Source organism: Symphalangus syndactylus, chromosome 6 (genome assembly GCF_028878055.3).
Source record: "Symphalangus syndactylus isolate Jambi chromosome 6, NHGRI_mSymSyn1-v2.1_pri, whole genome shotgun sequence".
Classification (NCBI taxonomy): domain Eukaryota; kingdom Metazoa; phylum Chordata; class Mammalia; order Primates; family Hylobatidae; genus Symphalangus; species Symphalangus syndactylus.
The window spans coordinates 54,719,420-54,733,627 of record NC_072428.2 but is presented as its reverse complement, the minus strand read 5'-3'; the positions used below and the strand labels follow the sequence as shown (position 1 = coordinate 54,733,627).

The window sequence follows — 14,208 nt, the reverse complement described above, 5'->3', positions numbered from 1 at the left end:
TGATAAGTAAACAACTTCATCTTCTGGTGTGGTTTGAAATGATTGGAATTTTCAATATAATCTCTTATTCAGTCTTCAAAATATATTGGTAGAATATACCTGAAACTTGTAATCAATGTTGTATTTGAAGAAATATCGAAGTGTGGCCACCCTCTTAATAGAATTATTAATTAAAAGTTTCTTCTGTTAAAAAAAAACAAACTATTTCATAGTGTGAAGGAAACAGTCTTTCCCAAACAACTAGAGATGTTTTCTGAAATCTGACATCAAGTAGCATAACAAGGAAGGCTCATTAGGTTTAAAATAAAACAAAAGAGCAAATTACCCAATTTTGGAGATACTAAGAAGAAACAGATTTGCTGGCAATAAGCAACAATGGAAAAATGGACTTTTACTCAGAAGTTCTGAAATGAATGTCAAGGGGCTCAAATCTGGCAATAAGGGGCAGGGGAGTTGGGGGTGGGATTATTACTTCCTATACTTACACTGCAATGAAAACAGTAGGGAAGTTGAAATCAGAAGATTAGGCTTCTCTACTTGTTAACCTCAGGATTTGGGCCAGATGCTGTTTATTCTCCATTCCAGACATTACCTGCCCACTTCCCACTCTCTCTTCCCTAACAGAACTGTAATACTTTTGTTTAAGCAGCTAGTCCAGTCCAAGGGAATGAATCAAAATCGGTCTAAACCAGTCATAGTTAATCCCATTCCCTACAGCCAGTGATTGGTTTTAGGATGGGTATGTGAACAGTTCTGGACAATAAGACTTAAGGGAAAAATCTGTTGGGGAGCTTGCATTTCTGGGAAAAAATTAAAAGACAAGCTTAGCTAGGAAAGGACTTTGGCCCCCATTTCTTTTTATTTGTAAAGATAAGATAGAAGTAGAGTGGCAGCAGCCATCCTGCAACCATAAGGTGACAAGCAAGAGAAGGAAAAGCCACCATTCTAAGGATGGCAAAAGAAAGGATGCAAAAAGCCTGGGTCCTGAATGAAATTGTTTAGCAACTGAATGAACCCTGGAACATCCTATCGATAATAAATGTCCTTGTAGTTTAAACTACAGTAAACTGATAACAGCAAAGTAGATTGTTTCACATCAATATAATGTTGCTAAGGTGAGATTGGGGATTTTTGTAGATTTAATTGTATTTAAATAGTAAATCTATTGAGTTTCACAATTATTTAAGAGTACTATGGACTTTAAGTAATATTAGATTGAATATAATTTAGGTCAATACTTGGAATCTGAAATATATTTCCTTCAAAAGGGATTCATACAAATTGAAAGATACTATATTTCTTCAAGGAACATTCAACATCATAAAAAATGTATATTCTAAATTAATATTTGTATTTAATGTAATCCCAATAAAAATACCATCAGGATTCTTTTCTGGCACTAGTCTATGGGATTAGAAAGTTTATTTGTGAGAAAAAACAAGAGGAACCACGAAAATCCTAAAAATGAATGAGGGGGAAACAACCTCTACCACCCTTCAAAACATATTAATAAAGCCTCTAATTAAAAGTACAGTAGTGGCACATAAAAGAAACTCCACAGACCCAGATCTATACAGAAATTTGGCATATGACAAAGGTGTCATTTTAATCAGTGAGAAAGACGACTTTTTTTTTTTTTGAGACAAAGTCTCACTCTGTGTCCCAGGCTAGAATGCAGGGGCATGATCTTGGCTCACTGCAACCTTTGCTTCCCGGACTCAAATGATCCTCCAGAGTAGCTGGGACTACAGGCACACACCACCACACCCAGCTAAATTTTTGTGATTTTTGTAGAGAAGAGGTTTCACCATGTTGTCCAGGCTGGTCTCCAACTCCCAAGCTCAAGTGGTCCACACGCCTTGGCCTCCCAAAGTGCTGGGATTACAGGCATGGACCACTGAGCCTGGCCAGGACTATTTCTTTATTGTAGTGAAATTTACATAATGGGTAAAGGACTAAAAAATTTAATAAATGATGAAAACAACTAGATAGCCTTTGGATAAAAATAAAATTTCTTCTTTTCCTCACTTTGTGTATCAAGATAAACTTCAAATGGATTAAAAAAAAAAAAAATGGCCAGGCACGGTGGCTCACGCCTGTAATCCCAGCACTTTGGGAGGCTGGGGTGGGCGGATTACCTGAGGCCAGGAGTTCAAGACCAGCCTGGCCAACATAATGAAACCCCGTCTCTACTAAAAATACAAAAATTAGCTGGGTGTGGTGGTGCATGCCTGTAATCCCAGCTACTTGGGAGGCTGAAGCAGGAGAATCACCTGAACTCGGGAAGCGGAGGTTGTAGTGGGCCGAGATCACGCCACTGCACTCCGTCTGGCCTGGGTGACAGAGCAAGACTCTGTCTCAAAAAAAAAAAAAAAAAAAGGACACTATACAGGTACTAGGAAAAAATATAAATGATTCCTTTATAACCTGAAAAAAGGAAAAGCCTTTCTGTGACTCAAGATCCAGAAGCAATACACGCTGGGAGGAAGGGAAGATGCTAATAAGTAAGGAGTTTATGGGAGGATGAAAATGTTCTGCAATTAGTGGCAGTAATTGCACAACCGAGTGAATATACTAAAAATCACTGAATTGTACATTTAAAAGAATGAATTCTATGGCATACAAATTATAACTTAATATTTTAAAAATCTAATGAAAAAATAAAAAAAAAAACAAATACTGGGATTTGATTATTTTCGTAACTCAATCTGTGACCTTGAGCAAATCACTTCACTTTGCCCTTTATTTCCCCATCTGTGTGAACAGCTCATTAAAGCCTTCCTAAGAGGCCTGATATCCATAATAAATTTAAGAAGATGGATGAAAGACTATCTAATCAGATATGAATAAACATACAGCTTGTGGGGACAAAAAAGCTGATAACATAAGAAACTGAAAGGAGAGCTTCCACATAAACTATGAACCTTCTTCACAGTTCTCAATGTATAATTATCTACTAGCTATCATTCCTTAAGAGCTTATGTGTCAGGAACTGTAAGTGCTTTTTATGTATTATCTTATTCTCACAGTACTCTTAAGGTAAGCGAAGTATTCTCATTTTAGAGATAAGAAAATAGACCATGAGAAGTTAAATGACTCAACCAATGTAAATACCTAGTTGGGCTTCAAACTTAGATCTATGTCACTTCAAATACCAAACCCTTCAATGCAAGCTATAAAAAGAACAATGGACTAAAAATACGAAGTCCTGGGTTTGAATGCTGTTCCTGCCACATAATGATTCTGTGATCTTGGGCAAGTCAATGAACATTTCAGTTTTCTCATTTATTAAAAGAAAATATTAACTCCTGCCCTAGTTTACCTCATAGAATATAAAAAGGGACTACTATATACATGTCAGTTAAATCACTACAGAGCTGGGCATGCTAGCATGCATCCTCAGTCCTACCTACTCAAGAGGGTGAAGCGGGAAGACTGCTTGAGCCCAGGAGTTTGAGGCTGTAATGCACCAAGATTATGCCTGTGAAAAGCCACTGTACTTCAGCCTGGGCAACACAGCAAGACCCTATCTCTTGCAAAAGAGAAAAAAAGGAATTTAAGAGATAATAATAGAAAAGTAGACCTTTTTTTTTTTTTTTTTTTTTTTGAGATGGAGTTTCGCTCTTGTTGCCCTGGCTGGAGTGCAATGGCGCGATCTCGGCTCACCACAACCTCCGCCTCCCGGGTTCAAGTGATTCTCCTGCCTCAGCCTCCCGAGTAGCTGGGATTACAGGCATGTGCCACCACGCCAGCTAATTTTGTAATTTTAGTAGAGACAGTGTTTCTCTATGTTGGTCAGGCTGGTCTTGAACTCCCGACCCCAGGTGATCCACCCGCCTTGGCCTCCCAAAGTGCTGGGATTACAGGCATGAGCCACCACACCTGGCCGAAAAGTACAACTAATGATAAACCAAAAACATGTTGAATAATGAATGACTTTAATATTTTATAGTTCCTCTAATAGTAATAGTATATACAAAAGCAATGACTTTCAAAAGATACTTCTCTCAAGCACACCAGGGATGCAAAGCAAATAGGGATCTCAAATCTACTTTAGTCAGAGTAGCTCTAAAAGCTTTAATAAAGAAGTTCAAAACCACTATGTTTTTGGCAACATCCATTGGCATCTATTAAAAGGAAGAGTGACACCAGGATTTCAGGCCTTACCCAAGAGAAAATATTAGTGTACTGAAAAGTGAATGGATTCTAGAGACTAAACTTAGATTGAATCCTAGTTCTGCTACATACTAGTTGGGTTACTTTTAATCTCTGAGTCTGAATGTCTTTACCCACAATGCAGGAAAATATTCACCGTAGGTCTGTGGACACATTAAATAACTAAAGTTACCATTACAATGTCTGGCACACAGTACTTACTTTAAAAATTGCTATTAAATTATCCAACAATACTTTGGAATTACTAAATCTAATCTGAAAAACTGAATTATGGAAACTCATGAAAAATCACCAACTCAGAATATGCACCCTGAATATGCAAACATGCCTAAATAATGTTTAGTGAAATTGAAGGCAAGAGATCATGAAAAATAGTTGAGAGAGTAAGCCACACAAGAGACTATCAAGGGAACAGGACTAACTTGTGAGTAACAGATAGACAGAGTGGAAGAATGGAAGTTAAGAAAAAAGCAAGTCAGCATAAGGAGACATAAAGAATGCTTTGAAATTGGTGTGAGACTTCATAAATTACGACTGAAGAAAAAGACTGAATCCTAGATGATATGCAAATAAGTAAGATACACAACTCAAATTAAGTATTCCCAGATGACAATTATGACTCCAAAATACACAATGGGTCTCACAGTCAAGAGACCCAAGTCCTAGTCCTTAACGGCCCTACCGCTAAGCTTTTAGGGTGCCTTAGGAATATCTGAGTCTCAGTTCCCTCATTTATTAATACATTCCCTTATAGAATACAGAACTCTCTGAATATTGGGTTCCTCAACTACATGATGAAGTGGTGAAATGAGATCATGTCTATGCTTTCTCTCAGCTTTATGATTCTAGGGAGAAAAAGAATCTGTATTATTACTACCATGAGACTTAGATGAAGCCTGCTTATGTACCAATAAAGTAGAAAAGAAAAATACGGGAAAATAAGCCATTTGAGGAACACACAAATATTCACCAATATATGCTCTTCTCTTCACAATATTATCATAAAGAAAGGCCTTTCTAAAGAACTCTCTTTTCCAGGATAAGCAGTTAACCTAAACCAAGAAGACCAAAGCATCTATTTAAAAAGGTAAGTTGTCCAGGCACGGTAGCTCACTCCTATAATCCCAGTACTTTGGGAAGCCAAGTGGGGCAGATCACTTGAGGCCAGGAGTTCAAGACCAGCCTGGCCAACACGATGAAATCCCCTCTCTACTAAAAATACAAAAATTAGCTGGGCGTGGTGGTGCATGCCTGTAATCCCAGCTACTTGGGAGGCCGAGGCACAAGAATCGCTTGAGCCTGGGAGGTGGAAGTTGCAGTGAGCCGAGATTGTGCCACTGCACTCTAGCCTGGGCAACAGAGTGAGACTCTGTCTCTAAAAAAAATAAAACGAAAAGTAATAAAAAATAAAAATGACAAATTACTAACAATTATACAATCTTCTAATCAGCAGATTTTCCTTTTATTTTCTCTCAGTATCTTCACCCAGTTCTTCAATCTTCAGAGAAATTGTTTTGCCAAAATGAGAAGCTGAGCTCTAATAAGCTTATCTAAAGAATGTATAATTATTAAAAATCTGATTTTCTTATGTATTTGTATAGAAGGGTGCTAGTATACTGAAAAATCAAATTTTAGTTTAAGAAAGGCAGCAACTAAGATATTTAACAACAATTAATGTTACGTTAATATTAAACTCCAGGTTAATTTCACAAATAATGTTATGGGTCAGTTTCCAAATTCTCTTTATTCATGTTATAGTCCAACTTTTCTGTCTTCCAAAGCCAAAACAATCTTCACTTTACCTTTTATGTAGCCTTCTACCTCTATTGTGCATCCATCTCTCTATCTCCTCCTGCTAAAGTTTTCTCATTTTTTCTACTGCGTATCATAGCAGGTCTCCACTCAATTCTTAAGTTTCCTTCCCTGGTTTTTCCACCCATTTTTCCCATTCCTTTACCCCACTGTTTTATAGGATTCTCCTTTCTTTTCATCCCTAGGACTTACTGTCACAGTACTGCATCTCCTACTCTCGCCTCCTTTTTGATAGGTTTTTTACATATGTTACTTCTTCAGAACCTAAGGTTTCCCTTCTGTAGTCCTTTTTCAAAGAATATCTACCAATTCATCTCTAGAATCCCAAATATACTCTTGAGTCCTCATACGTAAGTATCTTTCCTACTCCTTTTCTCTTTACAGTCACTAATTCCCAGAATCCTGTCTGAAACTACAAATATCCCCTCAAAACCAAATGCCTATTCAATTCTCTCCGCTTTCCAGCAACTACTTCTCCCATGCTCACCTCATTCTTTCTCCTCGGCCCAAGTATCCCCTAACCTGGCACAAGCCATTTAATGATCTAAAAATTCCAAAACCTATCTCTTCTACATGGCTCTCCTTCCTTTCCAGCAAACGATTTCCCCAACTCCCAATGCTTCACTAATTCAAAGTCTTAGGCCAGTACGTCGCTTCCCTCAGATCTACTAGCCCAGCAAAAACGGATTGCCCAAATCTTCCTCTAAGCTTCCCAGACTTTACAACTGCAGCACTTCCATTCACCAAACCGTATTTATAGTCATCTCTCAATCTTTAGAGCCTATGGTCACTTTGTAAATTCTTCAGTCCTCTCCTTCTTCTCTCTCCCTTATCCTGTCCAGCGTCTCAGCACATTCCTATTCCCCTTAACAATCTTCGTGGCTATGGTCTCCACCTTACCTTAGGCCTACTCCCCAAACTTTCTCATTCTCCCTTAAGAGACCTAATCTCACCTCTCATTCGCTGAATCTGTCTTTACACCTCAGGGAATTCTCTAGAATCGTCTGCTTCCTAATTCTCTTCTTTCCTTCTCCAACCCTGTCTCAAGTGTTTTCTACCCCCCTCAGCTTTTCTAGTATCTAGTTCTCACAGTGTAGATATTAGAACTGTGATATCTACTCCTCCCAAACCTTTCCTTAGTTGTTGGCCCAATTCCCCTCAACTTTTCTCTCAGTCATTCCCCACTTCCCTCCACCTTCCCTGGCCGATTCTCCTCCACCTTTGTCACCGTTCTACTCCCTTTTCTAAGCCTCCTTTATTGTGGAGGTGATTCTCAGATCCCTTATGTTAGTCTCTCAGCTTCCCCAACGTTTGCCTCATTCCCCTCTCCCCTCAACAACGTTATTTTTCCTCCAATTTCTATTGACTTGGCGCCTCCCCTAGTCCCCCAATCTGCCTTCTACTCCATCTAAATATCTCCAGGCCGCCGTCAACATTTTCTCCTATCGGTAGACTCCTTTCCCGTGCCTCTCTGAACGCCCAGAGATACCATTCTCCAATGGCTGGGGCCTGGCCCATAGGGAGAAGGGGTATGGGTCACGTACCCCATTCGCATCTTGGCTCCGCTCTGACTGCCCCCGCTGCCGGGTAGAGGTGGGCGAGAGGGAAGGCGGCCGAGGTGCATGCTCTTTTCGAGGGCCGACATCAAGGGGAGGCTGCACGCACGTAGTCAAACAGTAGGCGAAGCTTCGTCCCACGTTGAGTGTGGCCCAACCGGTCACGACTCGCTCCCCTAACGATGCCCTGTCGCCTTTGGACAGCACCCAGCTACCGGTAGCACCGCCTACCGCCCACCGGCTCCGTAAACTCCACCCACTCGCTTCAGCGCTTCCACCGGAAGTGCGCAACAGCCCTCACACAAAGGAAGCTGGGTAACAGAGTATGCGAACTCCGCAGACTCCCGGCTGGGAACTCGACGACTTTCACAGGAAAGAGGAGCGCTCTTCAGGGCAATGCACCCTGGGCAATGGAGTCCTCAAACGGCGTATCCCTATGCGCTTGCGCAGTTGGAGGCGCCCCCAGCCAACCCTGCAGAGGTATTGTAGCAAAGCGTCCTGGGTATTGTAGTCTATTGGAGGGAAGGCGTCTTGGCGCCTTCTCTTCGCACCGTTTTCCGGAGACTGTTAAAGGAAGAGTCGCTTTTTCCTGCCTCCCAGGCTGCCCAGCGGCGCCGGTTGCCCGGGAACGCAAGCGCCGTGGGGAGGGATGGCGGGAGGATACTGCTTAGGTGCTGGAGACGGAGTTGAGCTGGTGAAGAAGAGCTCGGGCTCATCATGAAACAACGAAAAGGCCAAGGGTCTGGGGGCAGCCGTGGGCGCAAAAAAAGAGGTAACCTGAGCGATCAAAGATTGAGGAAAGCGTAATAGGAAAGCAGGGTGTAAGGAATTTTAGGGAGACCCGCACCCCCGCTGGATAAACAAGAAAAGGGACGTAAGAAGGGAAATAGCCAGGGAACCAGAAGGTTAAGAGGAAGGGCAATTGGCCCTCCAGAGAATGGAAAGGAATTAGGGGCTGGGGTAGGGGCCACAGAGTGGCGATTAATGAGATGAAGGTTACCGGTAGGATGACTGGAAAGGAGAAGAACAAACAATGATAGGATTGGTTTTGATAACGAAGTGAAATGTATGTGTGTGTGTAGCTTTAGAGGTGCACAGGGACAGGAAGAAACATAAATTGGCAAAGGGATTATATCATTTCTTGTGTGATTGTGGGCAAGAATCACATTTTATACGTTACTGAATGACCAAGGATTAGTACAAAGCAGGACTCGGTAAATGTTAGTTGAATGAATGAAGCATGAAGGGCTGGCTATGAGCAGGAGTTGGGAAAAATAATTGTAGAGTATAGAGCCAGGAAGAGTGGGGAATGGCAGGTGTGATAGGATTGGAGTGGGGGTAAGGGCATGAAGATCTCCTGAAGGACCTGAGATCGTGAAAGAGTGTGCAGCAGAGAGTCCTCATCAGGTTGGCAGCTCAAGGAGACACAAGCTCACCGAGTAGGGGATGTTAGCTGCAGTGAGAACAGTCAACCTAGAAACCCAGGGCAGATCAGGAAACTTGACATTGAATCTCTACAAGACTGCCTCGAAGGGAAAAAGGACAGTGGGTGACTCTGCCTTTTTGCATTGTAGGCAGTTTAGTGAGAAAAGAAGTATTGGGAACAGTGATAGGACGTTAGGCCATTGGGTTGAGGACTGAAGCTACAATCTGGGAATTACTCTTATCCAAGATGTTTAAAGATTACTAAGGCAGTTTTGAGATACTGACTTTCCTGCCAGGAAAGATAGGAGGATCTGAGACTGAAGCGTACTAGTACTCCCTGTGTCAAAACAGTTAAGCATGTTTGGTTGATAAGCGGAAAGTCAAAGTAGAAATAATATAACGTAGTATAGAACAGAATATACTTTTTGCTATACCATATGTAGAAATGTATACACAACTGTGTATAATTTTTATGTTGAAACTATCCATAAGGAATATGGTGGGTCTTTTCTCCACTATGAAGGGCAGAAGGGGTGTTTGCATTAGAAGTCCAAATAATTAGTCCTGATCTGATACATTCCATATATTTTCTTCTTTGAGGCATAACCACTCCTCAAACAAAAGTCAAAGGAAAAAAAGGTAAGCAAAATATAGGAATGGTTTCTTAAATCTCCTCTAAGTTTTCATGAAAAGGTACTATGAATAAAAGACAATCAGGGTCATTAAAGGAAAATTTTTTAGAAAGTCATGATTAATTGCTTTGTTTACACTTTAATGTCTTTATGAAATCCAATAAATACTAAAGCCAATAAATATATGAACCCAGCACCGTGTTAAAAATAGTGGCAGAATCTGAAGATTAGATAGTCTGTGTCCTCACTGACTGTGTGATCTTGGCAGGAAAGAAAAGTTACAGACAATTTCAGACGTTCTTCATTGAAATGCTGAGTTGTATTATATAGTCTAAATCATTTGTGAGTGAAGGGAGTTGTTGCTGTTTTATCGTTAGTGATTTTTTTTAAAAGAGAGTTAGATAAATATTACATATCTTAAAAACCATAGATGTTGCAATAATTAAAACAACTGTACTTAGAAAAATTTCAACCATACTTAGAAAAATTTCAACTACTTCTGATATTTATATTTTTCAAATAGTAACTCAAAGAAAAGTTTATATTAGTGTGTCTTTGTTGGTATGTTCTTAACTTAGAGTAAACCAAATCAAACCTTAAATACTAATTAGTTATAAGAGTGGCTTACATGACTAGATAGATTATTCGGTGGTCTGATTTGATAGTTACTTCTCATGTATTAGAATAATGGGTAGAATAAACCTTCTTTCTAAATGGTGATAAATTGCTGAACTTAAGACTAAAGTGTTCTGTTTGTTTTCATTCAAATATTTAGTCTAAATTTTGACTCAGTTTTCTTGGATTCCTCTACAGGTTTGAGTGACATTTCTCCATCTACAAGCCTGCCACCTCTGGTTGAAGGCCAGCTACGCTGCTTTCTAAAACTTACTGTTAATAGAGTCATATGGAAGATTGCAAAGCCTCCCACTTGTGTACTTGTCCGAGTGAGATGGTGGGGAGAAACATCAGATGGAACCCTCTTTTGTCCCAGGGATGCATTGCAGACTGAACCAAAAGCTGTGAGAACAACTACACGTTATGCTATTCGTTGTGGTCCAAAACAGTTTATCTCTTATCTAACAGGTATGTTATTGTTTTATCATTGCACCTGCAGACGTAATACAAAGCATGTGGTTATATTGTCAGCAGTAAGTGTTGTTGTGTACCTAGCATATATGGGCATTCTTAATTATTGAAGAGTCAGAGTTTTTATAGTAGAGATTTTTCTTTGTAAATTTATTGAGTGTTACTGTGTGCCAGCAGTTTTGAAGTGTATTACTTCTAATCCTTACAATAACCCTGAAAGATAGGTATTTTCTCTGTTTTATAGACAATGAAACAAGTTTGGAGAGATGAAATGAATACTTTCTAAGGTCACAAAGTTGATAAATGGCTGAATTGGGATTTGAACCCACTTCTGCCTGTCACCAAAACTCATGCTCTTTTCACTACACCATGTTTTTTTAGGTAATAATTGTAGTCTCAACTCTGAGGTTTACATTATACTCAAGGAAAGAGGATATAAATGTAAAATTTACCGATAGTACAAGATAATACATACTAAATGCCAAATGAGTAGTTTAGTGAGTTAGTATTACAGATGTTCAGAGATGGAAAGCATCCCCCTGTAGGGAACCAGAAGCCAAGATGTCTTCATTTTTGTACAAGGAAAGTATTCTGAGTGTACTATGTTATTTCTTTATTCAGGTCAAGCTTTCACATAAATGCATTTTGGATGATGGGGTTATTTATCAAGTCAATTCAGTTTAAGTCAATAAAATTCAAGCATTTATCATGTAAACGTGGTTGGGCTCAGAATATTGGAGAGCCGGGGGTGAGTTAAAGATTAACTTGTCCTTGAGTAACTTACATTCTCTCAAGAAAAAATTTTTGAAACATCAACATGTAAAGAACAAATGCTGTAATTCAGTCATTCAAAAAATATATTTAGCACATGCTAGACATTGTTTTAGGCACCGTGGGGTTTACAAAAAAATCCAAAAAATTAATCAGAATGATACCGAAATCTAACTTCACAAAAAAGTTTAGTTATTAATAGTAAGTTAAAAGCAGTAAGTGCGATTAAAAGATACTCATAAATAATCTTGGTACTGTAAACATAAAAATTAAATCCTCAGATAGTATTTTTATATAATATAACAAATGAGGAGTGAATAGAAATTCAATAAGAGAGAAGGTATTTATTAACATGGTAATCAACAGGTCAGACATTTATTTGAACATCTTATGGTATACTGGTGCATTGGACTTGGCATCCGAACATTTACATTGGTGTTACCAACTACATGATTTTGGGAAAGTCTCTTCCCATTTCTGATTCCTGTTTCCCCATCTGTAAAATGGGATCATATAGTTGCCCTTCCATTTTCTAGGTATTTACACAAAGAAGCAACCTGGTTGAACGGGTTGAAGTCTAGACTATCTAGAGTTTGAACTCTGGCTTCAGGACTAGATTGTTAGGTGATATTGAGAGGTTTCTTAGCATCTCAGGGCCCCAGTTTCCTATTAGGTAATTGGGAAAAATAGCACTTATCTGTCAGGAATTATTGTGAATACTAAATGAAAAAAATGTTTGTAAAGTGATCAGTCTGGTAGCTGACACATTGTAGGTACAAGTCTTATAAAAATATTAAGACTCAGGCAGTGTGTACAGAGATTTAAGATGTATTCCCTGCCCAAAAGGAACTTAAAGATTAGTTGAAAACAAAACTGACATACATGAAACAGTAGTGAGCAATGCCAGACAGTATATAATTAAATGTCTGATTACTTGATACATATAGTAATATAATATGAATATTCCAGGAAGTTAATAAGGGCTAATCTTATGTTATTAAGAAGCCAGAACCCTGCTTCTACTCCATGCTCTTGCTATTTGACTTTGAGCAAGCCATTTCATCTTCCTGGGCCTTAATTTTCCCACCAGTAAATTGAAAGAGTTAAAACATCAAATGTGCCAGCACCCAAATTTCATAATTCTAGTTAAGAAAGAAGGCCATGGAAAAGGTAGAATTTCAACAGGAGACACATGAGGTGAACCTTATAAGTGACAGTCCAACTGTAGACATGACATGGTTTTTTTTTTTTTTTAAGACGGAGTCTCACTCTGTTGCCCAGTCTGGAGTGCAGTGGCGCATTCTTGGCTCACTGCAAGCTCCGCCTCCCACCTCCCAGGTTCACGCCATTCTCCTGCCTCAGCCTCCTGAGTAGCTGGGACTACAGGTGCCTGCCACCACACCCGGCTAATTTTTTGTATTTTTAGTAGAGATGGGGTTTCACCGTGTTAGCCAGCATGGTCTCAATCTCCTGGACCTCGTGATCTGCTCGCCTCAGCCTCCCAAAGTGCTCGGATTACAGGTGTGAGCCACCATGCCCAGCTGACATGACATGTTTTTTAGAAAATGAAGCGATAAGAGGCTGAATGTGGTGGCTCACGCCTGTAATCCCAACACTTTGGGCAGCTGAGGCAGGAAGATCACTTGAGGCCAAGAGTTCAAGACCAGCCTGGGCAAAACTCTGTTTCTACAAAAAAATTAGATTCCACATGCATTGCAAGACCTTGTTTCTACAAAAAAAAATTTTTTTAATTAGCTGGGCATGGTGGTGCACACCTGTAGTCCCAGCTACTTGGGAGGCTGAGGTGAGAGAAATCACTTGAGCCCAGGAAGTCAAGGCTGCAGTGAGCCATGTTCATGCTGCTGTACTCCAGCCTGGGTGACAGAGTGAGACCTTGTTTCTAAAAAAGAAAGAAAACGACAGAAAATGAAGAGATAAGACATCAAATATTAGTTCACAAAAGTGTGTGCTCTAACCAAAAACTTGGAAAAAGTATGCTATTTCTTAAACTGTGTGGTAGGTATTCGCGTTATTATTATTCTTTTACTCTTTTGTGTATATATTTCACTTAATACAAAATGCAAAACGTAAACTAATGAATATGTTATCACATATTAGCATGAACCATATTTTTTTCTCAAGCCGTTTTTATTACACTTAAGATATTAAGACAAGTACAAAATAACCTTGTAATTAGGATACTGTATCAGTCAAAAAAGGAGAAGTCACTATTGTATGAAGAGATTTACAAATGAGTAAAATATATAGGCTGTGCCAGAATTAACATTTGAAATGAGATGGGGTTGCTCTTTTTTTCTAGGCTGGAGGAAGGTAGTAAGAACGATTATATGAGTTCCTCAGATAAAAATAACATATAAAAAAAGAAGAGGAAATGTATCATATTTTACAGTTTTTGAAATACTTTCAAGTCTATCATCTTATTTGATGTTTAAAATCATTTTATTTATTTCTTCATATCTATTTTATTTTATTTTATTTTATTTTTGAGAAAAGGTCTCTCTTAGCCGGGCTGGAGTGCAGCAATGCGAACACAGTTCACTGTAGCCTCAACCTCCTGGGTTCAAGCAATCTTCCCACCTCAGCCTCCTGAGTAGCTGGGAATATAAGCACATGCCACGACACTCAGCTAATTTTTGTATTTTTTGTGGAGATGAGGTATCACTGTTGTTGTCCAAGCTGGTGTCAAACTTCTGTACCCATGCAATCGTCCTGCCTTGGCCTCCCAAAGT

The 14,208-nt window shown here is 39.4% G+C and overlaps 2 protein-coding genes across 27 annotated transcripts in view; one reads left to right on the top strand and one right to left on the bottom strand.

The window, feature by feature from the left end:
* The window catches only part of PPME1 (protein phosphatase methylesterase 1), an 88,624-nt gene extending 80,676 nt beyond the window's left edge, over window positions 1-7,948 (bottom strand). The window contains exon 1 of one of the 4 annotated variants that reach the window (XM_055282879.2): window positions 7,533-7,948. In XM_055282879.2, the coding sequence (XP_055138854.1) occupies window positions 7,533-7,633 (101 nt within the window). In that variant the 5' untranslated portion in view covers window positions 7,634-7,948. The remainder of the gene's footprint in view (window positions 1-7,532) is intronic. The other 3 variants (XM_063641364.1, XM_055282877.2, XM_055282878.2) reach the window with 3 other exon arrangements.
* A 100-nt stretch (window positions 7,949-8,048) lies between these two features.
* C2CD3 (C2 domain containing 3 centriole elongation regulator) overlaps window positions 8,049-14,208 on the top strand; it is a 175,961-nt gene continuing 169,801 nt past the window's right edge. For 11 of the 23 annotated variants that reach the window (XR_010121340.1, XM_063641299.1, XM_063641308.1 and 8 more), the window contains exons 1-3: window positions 8,076-8,316; window positions 9,570-9,608; window positions 10,415-10,684. Coding sequence is in view for 19 of the 23 variants with exons in the window: in XM_063641299.1 (XP_063497369.1) it covers window positions 8,262-8,316; window positions 9,570-9,608; window positions 10,415-10,684 (364 nt within the window). In the remaining 4 variants the exon portion in view is untranslated. Of the gene's footprint in view, window positions 8,317-9,569; window positions 9,609-10,414; window positions 10,685-14,208 lie in introns of those variants that run through there. The other 12 variants (XM_063641301.1, XM_063641303.1, XM_063641309.1 and 9 more) reach the window with 5 other exon arrangements.